Raw genomic sequence first — 17,648 nt, 5'->3', positions numbered from 1 at the left:
TATACAAGATTGTTAAAAGAAAACATTGTCGTTTCCACAAAAATCAACACTTTAAGAGACAATTCCAAGAATTAGGAAATATACCAAACACCTCCTCTTAGATACACTTCACGTGAAATGGGGTACCCTTTACTGACACACACACACACTTTCAAAATCAAATGTACTCCACTCCCATCCAACCATGAGAAAAAAAAATAATAATAGAAATAGTTTCACTATGAAATTTATGAAAAAAGTCCTACCTACCTACATACTTCCAATATTCCTATTTTACGTTTTTATTTGCATTTTGATTTAACTTTTAATTTTAAAAAAAATATAAAAATTATATATTAAAATTATATATTGAGATGAATTCAATAAAATCACACATTGATATAATTTGACTTTTAAATATCAATGAAAAATCACGAATAAGTTTCCTTGTATCAATACCATTAGGGAAGCGAGGGTATACGAGTTCGTGTACTTTCTTTTCGGTTTATCTTTTTTATTTTAGTATAATTTTATTTTATAGAAATGTCACCGCCATTTTTTTAATCTCTTCCACACATTTTAACCTTTTTTTAATTATCTAGACAATTTAAATATTATTTTTTCTATTTTCCTCCACATATTTTAACCTTTTTAAATATTATCTAGACAATTGAAATTGTTACGCCATTTTTTAATCTCGCTACAAAGCATATATTTGTTGCGATCCAAAAAGATAATTTCTTCTGTCTCACTCATTTAGCATTATTAATATTTTCGTCTGTTTTAACTCATTTTACATTATTTTTATTTGTAAATAATTCTTCTTCACTCTTTTATTTTAATCTTTATATTTTAATCTATATATTTTACTCTGTTTTAACTTCATCCATATTATTTATTATTTTTATTTATTACCAAAATAAAAAATAAAAAATAAACTAAATTTCTCTATGGTGCTAGAAGAGTTTTGAGGGAGTACTCAACCTAGCCGTTGAGGGTACTTTTTTTCGCCCAATTTTCCTAACTTTATTACTCTACTCACTGTTCATCTTTCTCTCATAACCAGTAAAAAAAACAAATTCCCCACAATCATTTTCAGCAGTATTTTTCTACCATTGTATATAATAGCGAAGTACTTTTTGTGGGTGTAAGTGTAACTTAACATAGGATACTGATTACTCAGTATTTTCATACTTATTGTGACCGTTGAGAAGTTGACGGTGATGGCGTCAACTTCTAGTGGTGATGTTAACGGGGAAGCTGAAGGTGGTTTAACGGTAAAGATGACGGCTAGTGCTACCACTAGTGTTCATGTCGGAGTACCGAAGAGTAAAGAAAGTAGTGAAAGTAGTGTGATTTTAATGAAGAAAGTTAAAAGAGAAAGAGGGTCTACTGCTAAAGATAGGATCAGTAAAATGCCTCCTTCTACTGCCGGAAAACGTAGTTCTATTTATCGTGGTGTTACCAGGTAGATTTGATGATTTCCTTTTCTTTTTTTGAAATTTTGAGGTTTAATTTAGTTTGGGTTTTGTTCATTCAACTGATAATTCTTAGATTTTCTGTTTATATTATTTGGTATTTATGTACTTTATGATTGTATTGACTATTGAGTGTAGAATCTAACTTGGGTTAGTTTATTACTTTTGAGGTTCAGTTTACTTTGGGTTTTGTTTATTCAGCTGAAAATTCTTAAGGGTATGAATTATTTTTTGGATGTGAATTGATTGGCTTCAATATTTTAAATTGATTGTATTGAGGGTTGAATCTGGTTTTGGCTAGTTTGATGAGTTTATTTTAGGTGTTTAGTTTATTTTAGGTGTTTATTTTACAGTCCCGTTTGGTTGTTGGTATTAAATGGTGCTAATCCGAATGAGAAGTTTTAGTCAAAATATAGAATATACTATTTATGATAATGGAAATTGAAAGCTCTCATCTTCAAATGCTTCCTCGATTTTATACGTGCACCAAAACATTCTTTTGTGCAATCTAATGTGTTTGATGGATCGTTTATATTTAGAGTTATATAAAACTAAAAGTTTTAAGAACTTACTACTGTGAAAATATGCGACAAGACGAATGGAACCGATCTCACGTGATTATGTTTTTTTCTTGTATAATAGCTGCAAATGTATAATACCATAGAATAATAAACAGTGCAAGTAAAAAAACCGGAGGAAGTACTTTTTTTTATAATTTTTGAAACTTTGAGGTTTAATTTACTTTGGGTTTTGTTCATTCAACTGAAATTATACAAGTGTTTGAATTATTTTAAGTGTGAATGGAATAATGGATTGATTTCATAGCGTTTAATATACTTTTATTGAGTGCAGAATCTAACTTAGGTTAGCTTATTATGAGTATGAGATGATTTTATTACTTTTATGTTATTGATAGCTTTTTGAGAGTAACAATAGAAGCAATAAAGTTATTAGGGCTACTAAGTGAGTCAATTTCTATTTTCTTGGCACCTTGTTGAGTTATAAGGTCTTGCTTTTGGGTTAAAAGTGAAGATGGAGATGAGATTTTGAAAGAACTGGTATGCCCTGTTGTTTGTTGCCCTTTTCATTTTCACCTTCTTTATAAAGAATAAAAGTGAGGAATTTCTAAAGTTGTTTGGAATTCTTTCTTTGAGGAATCAAGATACTTGACTGTCTATATGGAATTAGTTTATTGCTTATTGGCCATTGTGTACCGGTATTGTTTATGGGTATGTATCTAGCTCTGTGATACTGCTATTTTTAGGACAATTTGAAGGTTTTTATGTCTAGAGATGAAGGTACTGGATTGTGCACTGTCACATGATTCACTAATCCTCTACGAATCAAAATAAGCGAATTATGGTCGGTTTTGGGTTATTTTAGGGTCATTTTTAGCAAATTTCGAATTTATAAAGCGAATTAACTAGCGAATTATGTTACACTGAGATTGTGTGATAGGAGGTGCATGAAAGCATCCCTCAAGACTTGAATACTAGCATGGGGGTATGGATAGGTTTATTGCTAGCTCTCCTTCGTCACTATTTTATACAATTTCTGTGTATATCTGGTCTTAGAGATGGAGTGCAAATTGTTTGTACTGATATCAGAGTGATAAGAATTCAACCAGTGTTAAATTCATAGTTAATGCGGGTGGTTTTGCGATTGTCCTATATTGCAGTCCCGATAACCTCAAAAACTTTACGATGCAGTGATGCAACCAATATTTTGCACCGTGCACTCAACATAGGTCCCTTGAAGTTAAATAATGACTTTTGAGTAGTATAAACTAGTTGGTGTTAAAATATGGAGTCAGTCTAAACTTTTTCTCCCTAGCCCCCATTCAGTTCTAAGGATAGAATTGCATATATGATTCTTCATTTAAAAAATTTATCATATGTGACTGATGAGGTTTTCTTTGTTAAAATGCGGAACACCAGGCATAGATGGACTGGTCGATACGAAGCTCACCTTTGGGACAAAAGCACTTGGAATCAGAATCAGAATAAGAAGGGCAAACAAGGTGCTCATTATCTTGTCTTTAACCTTTTTTTTCTCTCTTTTTTTGTCTTTGGAATAGCATTTGTGCTTCTTTCATATACAAGATGAATGATTATAAACATCTGACATGATTTTGCTTGCTGTCGATCTTCCAAACTGATGAACCGGTGTTCAATTTGCTCTTTCCAGTTTATTTGGGTGAGTACATAAAGGTTTTTCTCAGAGTTCTAGCTTTTACTTATTCATATTGATAATTAGACTCGAACTTATATTGTGATGTGTTCAGGGGCGTATGATGATGAGGAAGCTGCAGCTAGAGCATATGATCTTGCCGCTTTGAAGTATTGGGGCCCGGGAACTCTAATCAATTTTCCAGTGAGACACCAAAGGCCTTGTTCTCTGGCTCATACCTAAGTCTAAAAACTGTTAAATGACAACAAACATGTAGAAATTCTTGCTTATTTTTCCCGTATTATTTGAAATTGGTGTGGTGCGCAAGACCGTAGGAGGAAAGGGAGGAAATGGAGTTAAGAAAATAGGACTTCACCCTAGGTGGGGTTTTCCGATTGACCCCTCGGTAGAAAACATCATGTGCAACTTCACAATGAGAGATTGGATCCTTATGCCTTCATTTCCTCCCCCAAAGCTATTTATATATAGAAAAGTGATCAATGAAACATGAGTTGCTCTTCCTTTCGTTCTCTCCAAATACTCTTATCCAAACATATTGGCCATGAATACATTTTATTTTGTGGAACACTGTAACTTTAGAAAAATGTAATGATTTACAAGTTAAAGATACGGAATCACTTGAAATTAATAATGGTGTTAGTGTGATGCAGGTCACAGATTATAGTAGAGATTTAGCCGAAATGCAGAATGTCTCCAGAGAGGACTATCTTGCATCACTAAGAAGGTAAGAACCCCCCTCTTTCCCTCTTTCCCTCTTGCCGTTTATCTTGTTGAACATGCAATTTAGACGAGAAACTTTACAACGGTGGTCTTATATGGTCTATGCAGAAAGAGTAGCGGCTTCTCTAGAGGTATAGCTAAATATCGTGCACTTTCAAGGTATGCTTCTTGTATTTCCTCGTTTTTGTAATTCTGATTCTTCAGTTGCCCATGTGCTCTAGTGATTCGTCACTTATCTTCAAGTTGATTAGTGTGTTCTTCAACTATTGAAACCTGGAAAGATTGAAAAAAAAGGTTATTATAAAAACAATTCCGAAAATAAGCTTCGGTAAATTTTGATTCCCGAAATAAGCGTCTCCATGTTAGGTAATGTTCGCTGTTACTAACAATGAAAACAGCGAACAAAGAAATTGGTTAAAAAAAGTCAAAATTCTTTGTTCGCTGTTACCAACAGCGGAAAAAGAATTTTGACTTTTTTGGACCAATTTCTTTGTTCACTTTCAGTAACAACGAACATACCTCACCTTAGGCTCGGACACATGCGCTTATTTCGGAAATGAAAATTTCCGAAGCTTATTTTGAGAATTTTCTTTATAATTAGCTTATTCTTTTCAAATTTTCTCAAACCTGAACTTTTAAGAGTTCTGATCCTTATTTGTTATTTGTTTGATGTAGTGGTCGATGGGAACCATCATTGGGTCGCGCTACCGCAACTGAATACCTCCGTGGCATTCACTATGGTATGTAGAAACTTCTTTTGATGGTTTCTTTCCTGTCACATGATTTGCTAATCGTGAATCGTGAATCGGAAAAAGGCGAATTAGCTGACGAATTATATTGCATTGGTTTCTTTCAAGTGTTGGCACTTCATCCTACCTTGATTCTGATTAAATAATACAATTCTTTTTCTCAAGGTAAAGGAGAAGATATACCTGCAGAAGGTGACTATCCTGGAGGTTTTCCCATGGAAAGAAAAATTGATTTGACGGGTCATATAAAGTGGTGGGGTCCAAACAAAATTCGACAATCCGAGGTAGGAAAGCATACCAGTTCCGATGAATTTGGGAGTGAGCTCAAATCACTAGAACGGGAAGTCCAATCTACAGAACCGTATCAGATGCCTAAGTTGGGAACTTCATACGAGGCAAAGAAAAATAAAGGATCTGCTACTTCTGCTTTGAGCATATTGTCAAGATCCGCGGCATACAAGAACATGCAAGAGAAAGCATCTAAAGCAAAGGAAACGATGAATGATAACGATGAGAAGGAGAACAAGAGTAACATTAGCAAAATCGATAGCGGTAAGGCTGTTCAGAAAACAAGTGAAGATGATGCAATTGATAGATTGGGGTCTACACTTGGAATAGGTGGATTACCGCTTCAAAAGAATGTGTTTCCTTTGACCCAGCTACTCAATGCACCGCTTTTGACGAACTACAATACTATCGATCCCTTAACCGACCCTATCCTTTGGACATCTTTAATGCCTGTTTTGCCGACAGCTACCTCACGGACTTCTGAGGTTTGGTTTTATGACTAATGCTACTTTTTTTCTGTCTGGAGGGATTGAGCGGGGGGAGGGGATTTCTGTATGTGGTACTTGTGCTTCTTGATGTTCAATACGACCTTTTCTGGGGCATTCTGCTACGTAACTCAGGCGTGAAAACATCACGGTTCAGATATGTAGTTATTTGGCCTCAATGAGACTTTTATCCTGTTAGCTTTCAAATGTCAATCATATAAACAACCTATTTGTTATTGCTAAGAAGGGTAAGGTTACGTCTGAACCCAAACCCCACCATAGGGGTATGGGGTAATGTGGGAGCCACGTAATGACATTGGGGTAATAGAATGTTGTATAGTGAATGGTTCAAACGTCAGCATTTTAGGTCATATAAACTTGAATATCATCAGATAATGATTTATGTGATAGGTTCTCGTACGCAAACTTCTATGGGCGGGATACACTGGGTACGATGATGATGATCATGATGGTGTTTTTGTAATCAAACCTGAGCATAAGTTGTAGAAATGTCGCAATCTATGTTCTTGTCTTCCACCAGAAGCCTCCACCTTTTGGGTGTCACTGTTTTACCTTGAATGTCAATGTGCATAAAATCGATGCCATTTAAATTTACGTTGTCAGAGTTATATTTTTTTTTTCTTGTAACCGTTCAAAAATCTGAACTTTCCGTACTTGCAGGTTACCAAAACCGAGACGAGTTCAACATATAGCTTCTTCAGGCAGGAAGAAGGATGATAAAATCACATTCTTTTAAAGATGATCAGGAATAGTGTTTAACCGGAAATGCATAGACGCCGATAAACAGGTGGAGAATGCATCTCGTTTTTTGTAACGAACGACAATGTACCTAGGAGCTGCTTCTCAAGATACACATCATGTCAATATGTAGCCATGAGCAGTTCTTCCTCATAACTGTAAACCGTACGATTGCCGCAAGCAACACTAGCCATATAGTTTTTTTCAAGGCTGCTTTTAGCCTTTTGTTTGTGTTAGTAATAGAGTCGATACTGCCTTGTTATGGTGATGAAATAGAGTTAATACTTTCGTATATGAAATAAACGAGATATACTAAGTATAATGTCAAAGGCGAAGTGTTGAAGATCATACACTTGAAAGAAGAATGTAATATTTGATAGTTTTGTTTTTAAGATTCTTATTTATATATTTATATGGTAGTTTCTACTTTTGGTCTTCCTATGTATTTGAAAAATTGTCTTGAACAATGACTCATTTGTAAAAGATTTCAATCAGCATTTATATGAAGCTTTTTATATTTTTTTATATTTATTTTTATTTTTTTATTATTTACGACGTAGAAGATTTTAAAATTTACAATGGGGATTTGGATTTTAGATATGACAAAGTTTCTGCACATGAAAATAATACTCCTTTGTTCGACTTATTTTGCAATATTTAGAGAAAAACATACATTTTTTAAAATAACGCAAAATAAGCAGAACAAAGAAGTACATCTCATTGGCAAGACAGTTGCTCCTAGTAACACTCCCTTAGTTTAGAGAGTAAGGCTCTTTGGTTCATCATAAAAAATCATAAAAATAAGCATCAGTATCAATAAGTTAAAATCAGCTTTCATTATTTCCATTCAGTTTCAATCACTAAAAATCAATTAAATTAGTAAAAATCAGTTTACTAAACAGGGTCTAAGTGTCTTATTTTCTTTTGCATAAATTTTTAAATAAAGTAGTTATGGATAAAAATCAAAGTCGGAGAATCTTATAGATTCAAATAATAAAAATTCTTAATCAATAACCGCGATTTCTAAATCACCACAAAAAGACAAAAAGAATAATATTAAAATAAACAAAAGCAAAAAAGATAAATTAAAATAACAAAACTTTCATCCTATCACATCCTACCACATCCTACCATATAAGGATGATTTATTAACCTCATAAATAACCGTTATTTACTAAGACTTTCTCATAAATATAATACACAAATAGCAGTAGTTTTTTAAATTGAAAAATAAAACACTAAAATCAAATTGTCCAACTACTTAAAAAATGACACACTTTAAAACGAATAGATCATCTATTCAGCCATCCGTAGGAGATCAATTCATTCTTCTCTTCTCTTATTTACAAAGAAATCTCCTTACCATGAAATTAGAATGTAACACCCGAATTTTCTCCCGTTCTTTGCAACTTTCGTTTCATATATGATACAACAGCAGTTCAGAAACCGGAAACACTAAAAAAATGAAGCAATGGGGTGTGATTATATTGCTACAACTCAAACATACAAAAAAAAACATCTATAAAGTACAATGAAGATTTGTCGCCTTGAGCACAAATGTATTCTAACAACATTTCATTACCTAAAGTAGGGTTTGGAGGGTCGGATGTACGACATATAAAAACGTTTCATATACAAAAACTGACCTAAAACAGGCATCTACAGAAAGCCTGAATCCTGATGCCAAGAAGTAAAAAGTTAACATAGATTTTTAAGTAACTATTTGAGGATGAAGTTCACATTCATCTGTTAACTCTGATGCAGAATGTGGAGAACTCCACGATTGATTTCGATTTTGAGGTCTACTTTTCAAGGAACCTGTCAAAAATTTAAGGTCATAAGGACTCATTCGTACGTCAATCAGCATTATATATAATGGAACTCCTAAAAAAACTACCCATATTCGCCTGAATCATGGCAGCAAGGTCAGGCCCGCCACTTCTTTGAGCAAAAAACAACACGTCGTGGTACATTGCAATGGAAGGTTGGAGCCCTGCTTCCTCCATCCACTGCAAAACCTGCAATACGATTTCACAAGACGGTCTTTTTGAGAGACTAACTCTAATTGGGTCGGCCCATAAAGGAAAATCTAGAGTAAGAGTATGCATTAAGCTTTAATGGATTGGGCGACTGGGCCTGAGAGACGTCTTTTAGAGAGACGGTCTCTCAGGAGACTGACTGATACGATTTTGCTAAAGGTCATAAGATATCTTGACAAATGTCACACGAAACAAGTTCGAACTGATACAAGAAACTATAGGAGAAATGAGAAACGTTAATTTAGTATTTTGGAAACTTCGGATACGAATTTGATCCAATACAAGTTTAGATAAGGTCATGATGTTGTCCAAATATCATAAAAACTAATCATAAATCACATAGGCAAATCATAATATAACCATTAGTAAAAGGAAAAAAGACACGTTTTTCCATCTTGATGCAAACGATGGAAGTTAATTTAGTGTTTTGAATCCTGTTTTTGTATGAAGGTTCACAATGCGGTACGGGCAAAGTTTTGCGCTTAAAGGATCTTAACATGCATAATGAGGTGCTAACTGCAGCCTTTTTTTTTGCTCATTTATATGAGAAAAAAAAAGGGAATGAGCAATAAAAGCCATTGGGTGCACCCATATTTTTGATCATCACTCGACTACATGAGCAAAAAACACCCTTGGGCCAGGGTGCACGAAACACCGGTGTGCAAGATATCATGTAAAAAACTCGAAAAAGTGATTAAGAATGATTGATGAGCAACTTGAACTCTAGTTTAAATTACCTCAATGTACTTTCTCCAATTTCCAGCAGCAAGCAAATTTTTCAATAAAACTGAATAGGTAGAATAATTAATCTCTGCACCAGACGCTACAATCTTCAGAAACAACTGCACGCGCCAAGAACCAAAACAAGCGTAAGAACCAAGAACTAGCCAGAAAAATAGAGGCCAGAGCAAAAATTTGGAATACCTTCATCATTGTCTCTGTCTTCCCAGATTTCCCGAGAAATTGCAGCAGGTGATTCACGAAACCTGTTGAAAGTCCAGGGAGAATGGGTTCCATGATTTTTATCTGGTTGATTGCTGTCTTCCAGTCTCGAAGCCTTAAAAAAGAGTTTTAAGATTAAGCAAAAAGCACAAGAGTACACCATCTATGGCAAATAAGTCGATAATGTGTCATGAATGGCTTAATAGGGGTAGTATAGGAATTACTTAGTAAATAATAACTATTGATTAGTTAATTAGAGGAATAAGATATAGAAAGAAAGGAGTATAAATAGGAGGAGGGTAATAGAATGCAATCATTCATTTTGTGTAATAGATTTGAGATGAACAATGGATAGAGCATCTGCATGTTGAGCAGAAGGTTTGGAGTTCGACCCCTACTGGGCGCAGGTATCAGTTGGGGTTTTCTTGACTGCGCGCATCCTCTTTACTCTCTCCTTGAGGGAAACAGGTATGGTTTGTCCGCATCTTTCAGGAAAAAAAAACTCCCACCCAGACCCTACCTTGTGCGGGATACTGAGAGTCCTTTACCTTTTTAGATTTGAGATGAGTTTATGACTCACTTAGGGAGACCTCAAGCTTCTTGAATTGCTTGACTACTACCACTTTGTAATCGTTTTAGGTTACATTCAATCCACGATATACATTTAAGTTTTACATTTCAATTCATACTACATTTTTCATACAAATTGATATATTCATAATTTCATACACATTTCTCTTCTGCCTAGATTAATATCAATTCTCTGGATATGTCAATCCATAACATAACGCAACACAATAGTTTATACATTTCGAAAACACATAATGGTACCTCATCGAATTTCCGTCTTAATTTTTTTAATGGATTAGTTTTCTTTAATTAAGAGATTGCAAAAAGAAGAGGTTTTGTAAAACAAAAATCAAAACACAAAGAAGTGGAAAAGAACTAACAAAAACAATAGTGATAAATAAAGCAATAGGTTTTATTATATATTATATGCATCTACCGATATTTTATAAAGGGTATGGAATATGGATAAAAAGCAAGTTCCCAAAATTTTTTCAAACACATCTATCTTGTAAAATACTCCCTTTATCCCTTTGAGTTTGCTGCACCTTCAATTTTCATTTGTTCCACTAAATTTGCCCCATTACTATTTTGTAACATGACCCCACCACTTTATCACATCTTTAGTTTCTATTTTTCTCTTATTCCCTAATAAGCTCACAAAAGGACAAGAAATTAATCCATCAAATCTAATTTTTTAATCTCCTTGTCACCCCCTTGCAGAGAAAACTCAAAGGAACATAACAGTAAAGATTAATTTTGGAACGACCTCTACATAAAATACTATGTTATTAGGACTTTACAATTTGTTTCAAGTAGCCATATTAGATCCTAGACAATGACATCGATATGACACCCCAATACTTTATTTGGGCCAATATCAAGGATAAAGAAATACCCGACTTGGACACCGCAGCATTGACTTGAGTCCAACATGATTACCCGAGTTCGAGTAGCAAAGCATAAAAAGTGACATATGAGAAGGGGTTCATGAAAATGAAACAAATATTATTGGATGTCTTAAAAAAATTCTCCAACTTCCTTGTAAAGTAACAATCTATCCAACTTCCCAATGCTAAAGCTATATTCCCCTATTTCTTAAAAACTATCCCAAATAGAAGACACAATACAGGAATTTTTAAAATTAACACCAATATTTTCTTTTCTCTATATTTTCAATGTACAAGCATCAATTATGTATATATAAAGTTATAAACGTACAGACAAACTAAATTTGCCAGAAAGTATATTAACTTACAAGCTACATGCAGATATTACTTCAAAGTGTATGGCTTCAGTGATTGGGATGCTATTCTCCTTCATATACTCCAGCAAGCTAAGAACTTTAGATGGTTGAGACCCTTTATTGAATGCTCTCATCATAGCTGAACATGCAACAACATCAGGTTGAATATCATTTGCCTCCATCTCCTGAAAAATTGTGTACGCTTTGTCCCAGTTCTCTGCAGTTGATATTCGAACTCTATCAGATATCAAATCCCTCCAAAGGATTACAACAACAACAACAATGCCAAAGTCTTAATCCCAAATCATAGTGTAAAAACAAGGCCGCATCGCATCGCATCAGCCGTGCTGTAAAGGTTTTCAGAACAAACCAACCAATATTTCCCGTGTTATAAAGGTATAAAAAATCGTGTTTCGGGCCATATCAAGGGATATCTTATGATTTGACCGATATTTAGGCGTTACGATAACCGTATCACTCTCGTCATCGCATCATTGTTCTGTTACCCCGATCGCGATCATTTCCGCATTTTTACACTATGAGCCCAAATGATTGGGGCGGCTACAAGAATGTAAAATCTTCAAAAATACAACTTTACCAGCTTCACTATAAGCATGTATCATTTTTGTGTATGTGATAATATCAGGTTGACAACAAGCTGTCTTCATTCTATTAAACATTGATTCAGCCTCTGCCAATTGTCCCTGGGAGAAAAAGAGAGTAACAGGGGTGCAGGAATGAAGGGTTCAGATTCATCTTGACAAACAAAAAGCAAAACCGAAGATAATTTGCAAGCCTACCTGCTTACTGTAGGCACTGATAGCAGAGGAATACACCTCCTTGGTGAACGGAATGCTCAAAATTGTCATTTCATCAAGTAATTTAATTGCCTGATCATACTTTGAGAACTTACAACATCCAGTAATTAAAACATTGTATGTGACAGAATCTGGTTTTACGTTCTTTTTCCTCATAGTTTTATACAGAGCTAATGCCTTATCAAAATCCCCAACATTCAAATAACTTCCAATCCCGGTGTTATATGCAACCAGATTTAATTCAATGCCTCGTTTCTCAGCCGCTTCGAGTATTGAATCAATTTTCACCTTCTCACAACAGCGGCCACAAGCTGCCAGAAGAGTAGATATTGAGACAACATTAGGCTGAATCCCCTCCCGTTCCATTTCACGTAAAACTTCCACTGCTTCAACTAAATAACCACTTGAACCATATGCATCAATAAGAGCATTATAACTAATGATATTCGGCTTCCAATTATGCTGCTTCATCAAGTCAAATATTTCTTTGGCCTTTTCGGGTTGTTGTGACCTTCCATAAGCATTAAGCAGAGATGTGTAAGAAACAACATCAGGATGAAAGCCATTTCGCTTGATCTCATTAAATATATTTAGTGCTTCATCACTCATTCCTTGAGATGCATATGCACCCATCAGAGAATTGTAAGCCACAATATTGGGCATAAGACCCTCAGCAAGCATTGTATCAAACACAGTCTTACATTTCTCTATCTCGCCACAGATAGAGTACATATGCATGATGCTAGTAAATGTCACTACATCAGGGGGACACTCAGATTTCTTCTCTTGCATTGAATTAAAAACACCAATAGCTTCCTCATACTGACCCAGCTTAACTAGGCAGTAAATTCTAATGTTAAGAGTCGTAGTGTCAGGGCGTATATTTGTCCCTCTCATAAGTTCAAAATAAGATAAAGCTTTAGAGTATTGAGCACCTGTTTTATAAGCAGACAAAATGATGTTGTGTGTTACCAAGTCAGGCCCAACTCCATTATCAGTCATTTTCTTGGAGATTTTGAGAGCCTCTCTCCAATTCCCACAAGATCCACAAGCATTGATCAAGTTATTATATGTTGAACGACTAGGGGGAACCTGCAGCAACACATTGATTTTAATCCAGGATATTACTTGATATCAATTGCAGAAAGCTAGCCAAAAGGCTAGGAAGATGGAAAACAATATTACAACAAATAAACTACAAAACATCCATGTGCAGTGACTGAAGGCAAATATTTAATCCAGTACAAAAGAAGGCATAATTTGTTCCAAAAGCCTCGCAGAAAGATTGACAGATTACTATTTGACAATTGGAGGTGGAGAAAGGAAGGTACGTAGTTCAACTACACAAGGGTAAAATTTTTATCCAAAAAAAAACTTACACAAGGGTAACATCTAATAATTTACAAAAGGAGGAAGGGGGACAAAGGTATAAGTTCTACATCTACTCACTATTACACAAAAAGAGTTATAAAAATACAACCACTTTCCACAAAGCAAGCAATAATCTCATCGTCATCATCATCATTATCATACAGTACATGAGTTAAAAGGGTATTTTAAATATTTTACTATCAGTTAGTTATAGAGCTTATATTTATATAAATAAGGTAGAGGAAAGTGAAAAAGATATGAAGAATTTGTATTAGATTTTAGGGTGAGTTTTATACTCATGTCCTGTGAGAGTGCAAGCCTCTCGAAAGCTTGTGTATCTTGTTTACTCCTATTACATCAATAAACTCTACAACTTCATTTTAGTCTCATTTACATTTTTGTATTTTTCTAATATCCACAACAATGGCGGAATCAATCTATTACATATACCCAATATATTACGCTCATAGAAACTGTGATCAGGTTGTGGGGAGGGTTGGAAGATGGCATACCAGACCATACCCTTATCAGTGGATATAAGAAGGTTGCGACTAGTGGAATTCTCGAAAATGGAAGGAATTTATTTAGTGTTTGATTTTGAAAAGATTTTTTTGTTACATGTAGATTCTCCCTGCATGATTTTAAAAAGCCATATTTTGAGACAATAATTAGTTTTTCTTTTTTGGTTTTCCCCTTAAATTTAATATTGGATGGAATTAGTAAAATCAACCAGAAGTCACACAGATCTAGTCATAAAGAAGATCAAAAATAAGGTAAGCTTTGTAGAAATATATCTTAGAAGTATAGACTAATAAACCACCCTTAAATAAGTCTCTTATTCTAACAATAACCTTTAACTAGCAAAAAGAGTTTAAAACAATCCTTAAGTATCAGTCTTGGATCCAAACCACGAGCTTGCTAGCAAGGTGGACACTATCCAAGTCAACGAGGGACATGCAAAATACCTCAATAGATTAGAACATAGAAAAAATCATAGATGCATCGTGATTACGGTAACTGTCACAATGTCTCAGAGGCGGTACGTCGTGTTACGACTCATTTCGCGGACATCGCAGTGTGCATTATTAAGTTGAAAAAAAAAAGTTATTTTATCATAATTATTCAAGTTTTCTGAGAATTAAATGTAAATTAAAGCTTATAATAGACCTTTTTGAACCTAATTCATTTAAAAAAGATAATAATGGTTAATATGATAGAATAACAGCTTATAATGGCTGTTATGTAACATAACGGTCTCATTTTATTCCATGGATTAGAAAACAAAAAGAAAAGACAATTAAATTTAACAAAACTCTTACCACTTCTTATGTGGTTGTCTAAAACCAACAAATGGATTTTGTACTGTTGTAATTTTAAAATTAGACCTAGGACAGGAAATTACATAAAAGTGAGCTAGGATTTGAAGAATAATGTTTTAAACTATGGTCTTTTTGACATGAAATGATATAACGTTATGGGCTTTTAACCATAATTTGCCAAAAATGTCAAAAAAAAATGTTAAGCATGTCGACTTTTACCTTTTGACTTTATTTTTTTTTTGTTATTATAAATAATAAATAAAACTACAAAAAACCTCAAACCCAGCCCCCACACCTGCTAAATATAGTCTCTCAACAACATTATATTACCCCAATAATATTATGTGGCGTCCACCTAGGTGGAGGTTTGATCTTGTTTTTCAACGGCAACAACTCAAGGTCCTCTTAGAAGAAGATATGATTAGAGGTGGAATTTTTATGAAATAAATGAAATGTGAAACTTTTTGGAAATCAGAACACCAGAATGTAGAATTTTAATTTTTCCAAAAAAAAATGTTGGATCTTTCATTGAGGAGGGTCAAAAGATGAAACAAAAACAAAAATTCTCAAATCAATTATTTGATGCGAGTTATCTAGCCAAGAAAGAAAAAATACACACAGCGGCACGTAGCATATCTTCCATAATATTCATCGCCCAACGCCATTGACCAGCTCTTCCATGTGCATTGATGAGAGCATTGTATGTTTCGGCATCCGGCTTGCACCTGAAGCACGTTAGCAATCCAACAAATCTTGAATAAGTACAAAGTATAACTTACTCGAAACAAGGGGGTGGATAGGAACACCATAGAAGCTAGAACCCTATGGGGGACAAATGACTAACAAAACAATTACTTAAAAGATGATATGTGAGCTTACTTCCATTTTTGCATCTCAAAAAATAAGCCACGAGCCTGATCTATATGATTATGTCTGGCATGTAATCTAATCATCATGTTGTATATATCATTCCGGGGACAATAATTCTTCTGGTTTTTCATCCAATTGAATACTTGAACTGCATGCTCAATAGAACCCAGCTGAGTCAACTCCTACAGTCGAGTATTAGATAGTAAATCAGTCTTCCTATTGAATGAAAAATTAAATCACAAATGACAAAACCTGCACGCTGAATTACAAAAACAATGAGAAAAAGAGCACAAAGACATCTTGCAGAGGTTACTCTACAGCTGAATATCACAATGCTTATAAATTCACTATAGATAGGACATGTTTTAGACAAAGCAAGGGCGGGGTCATTCAAAGGTTATTCTCAGGATTGATCATGCTAGACATCAGCAACTAAAAAAAAGAATGACTTTCTAAAGAGCACAAAATTTAATTATAGGTCAAATTTCGAAATGTGACAAGTAAACTTCAAAATGATAGCTTTTATACTTTCACTCCTATCATTTCTATTATCAACAACAAATGAACAATTCCTAAATCCTACAAGAATACAAATTAACAAAGAGTCACAACATTTCATCCAAACTTAAAACCCTAATAGTAATTCCTTTTTATCACATATTTCCCAAGTTCCAAATTCAATAATCAAGTATTCCCATAGTAAATTTCACACCCAATAATAAGATTAGAACAAAATTTCATTACCATTACTATTATCAACAATAAATGATCAACTTTTTAAAAACAATAAATGAACAACATTTCCTAAAATCTTGCAAAAAAGCATAAAAAAGTCACAACATTTCCTACAACCTTAAAAACCCACATAGTAATTCCTCTTTCACATACATACTTTCCAAGTTCCAAATTCAATAAAACAAACACACTTATTTTAATAGTATAAACTAAAGAATTATGAAAAAAGAATGGCAAAAAGATTTACCTTAATAAGAACAGGATAATTATTTCTAGCAAATCTGCCAACCCAATGATTTAGAACACCCTCAATATCAGCCCCATTTTTAAGGGCCAAAATTTTATGAACAACCTGAGTAATTGACCAATCTTTCTGGAACTTATCAGCCTGCACCTTAATTCTGTATCTCCTAGGAATATCATCCTTCCTCAACCCACTCACGCGCTCACTCACGTGATGCTGTCCTTTGTCATAATCTACATAACCTTGCTTCTTTCTCACCCATTTTTCTGGGTTTTTAGTCGAGTTTTTGCTAATCTTAGTTGTTTTTAAAGGTACATTCTTGACTTGTGAGGAGATTTTGGAGGTGGGTTTAGTTGGATAAGTGGTAGATTTTGTGGAATTGAAGTGAGAATCATTATGAATTTTGTGCAATTGTTGTTGGCTGAACTTTAATGGAGTCTGAATTTGAGGGTTTATTGATGTCATCAGTATTTTGTGATGAATAATGGTGGAAATTAGCGATGAATTAGATAAAACCCCTCTTTTTTTTTTCTCGGGGTTTAACGGTCTTGTACACAAAAAAACAACACGTCAGATGAATTTCTTCCTCGTCGAATAAAGTAAAGTAAATAAATAAAAATACATTAATCCTTAAATGAACCATTTCAGGGTGATAGTGAAACCATATATGTTGGATTGACTATGTATAACAAGTGTATTATTATTTATAATTTTAAAGTGAATAATTACATTTTGGGTTAATTATATGGATTTTTTTCATGGTGAGACGATTTTATATAAGATGAGTTGACAAAAAATAAAGTTTTATCTGTTTCATTTGATTTGCAAGAGGTGTAAATATGAGTTTGT

General features: G+C 34.1%; 2 protein-coding genes across 3 annotated transcripts; one reads left to right on the top strand and one right to left on the bottom strand.

Moving 5' to 3' along the window:
• The first annotated feature begins 1,050 nt into the window (after positions 1 to 1,050).
• LOC130813366 (AP2-like ethylene-responsive transcription factor At2g41710) lies at positions 1,051 to 7,182 on the top strand. The gene is made up of 9 exons (XM_057679201.1): positions 1,051 to 1,447; positions 3,395 to 3,477; positions 3,645 to 3,653; positions 3,742 to 3,830; positions 4,298 to 4,371; positions 4,476 to 4,526; positions 5,043 to 5,107; positions 5,282 to 5,889; positions 6,571 to 7,182. Exons 1-9 carry the CDS (start codon positions 1,203 to 1,205, stop codon positions 6,625 to 6,627), a joined length of 1,281 nt encoding a protein of 426 aa, XP_057535184.1. The 5' UTR covers positions 1,051 to 1,202; the 3' UTR covers positions 6,628 to 7,182.
• An 844-nt stretch (positions 7,183 to 8,026) lies between these two features.
• LOC130813354 (pentatricopeptide repeat-containing protein At2g41720) lies at positions 8,027 to 17,358 on the bottom strand. Of its 2 annotated transcripts, none has more exons than XM_057679183.1 (10): positions 16,803 to 17,358; positions 15,830 to 16,002; positions 15,570 to 15,675; positions 12,243 to 13,352; positions 12,041 to 12,146; positions 11,455 to 11,659; positions 9,612 to 9,744; positions 9,425 to 9,529; positions 8,546 to 8,666; positions 8,027 to 8,466 (listed from the first exon to the last, which is right to left on the bottom strand). In XM_057679183.1, the coding sequence occupies exons 1-10, from the start codon at positions 17,262 to 17,264 to the stop codon at positions 8,360 to 8,362; spliced, it is 2,628 nt and encodes an 875-aa protein (XP_057535166.1). In that variant the 5' UTR covers positions 17,265 to 17,358; the 3' UTR covers positions 8,027 to 8,359. The 2 variants fall into 2 exon arrangements, with proteins under 2 accessions (XP_057535166.1, XP_057535173.1); XM_057679190.1 differs by having other exon boundaries at positions 15,830 to 16,079; positions 16,803 to 16,940.
• Between the last annotated feature and the right edge of the window lie 290 nt (positions 17,359 to 17,648).

Source organism: Amaranthus tricolor, chromosome 1, assembly GCF_026212465.1.
Source record: "Amaranthus tricolor cultivar Red isolate AtriRed21 chromosome 1, ASM2621246v1, whole genome shotgun sequence".
In the NCBI taxonomy this organism is placed as follows: Eukaryota; Viridiplantae; Streptophyta; class Magnoliopsida; order Caryophyllales; family Amaranthaceae; genus Amaranthus; species Amaranthus tricolor.
The sequence above is the reverse complement of the archived record's forward strand: the minus strand, read 5'-3'. Positions and strand labels throughout refer to the sequence as shown.

Excerpts from the sequence above, each read along its gene's own strand:
- LOC130813366 (XM_057679201.1), top strand. The coding sequence starts at position 1,203 with ATGGCGTCAACTTCTAGTGGTGATGTTAACGGGGAAGCTGAAGGTGGT. Across the intron at positions 1,448-3,394 it reads ATTTATCGTGGTGTTACCAG|GCATAGATGGACTGGTCGAT; the intron begins GTAGATTTGATG and ends GCGGAACACCAG. Across the intron at positions 5,890-6,570 it reads CTACCTCACGGACTTCTGAG|GTTACCAAAACCGAGACGAG; the intron begins GTTTGGTTTTAT and ends CCGTACTTGCAG.
- LOC130813354 (XM_057679183.1), bottom strand. The coding sequence starts at position 17,264 with ATGACATCAATAAACCCTCAAATTCAGACTCCATTAAAGTTCAGCCAA. Across the intron at positions 13,353-15,569 it reads AAGATATGCTACGTGCCGCT|GTTCCCCCTAGTCGTTCAAC; the intron begins GTGTGTATTTTT and ends GTGTTGCTGCAG. Across the intron at positions 8,667-9,424 it reads ATTGGAGAAAGTACATTGAG|GTTTTGCAGTGGATGGAGGA; the intron begins GTAATTTAAACT and ends ATCGTATTGCAG.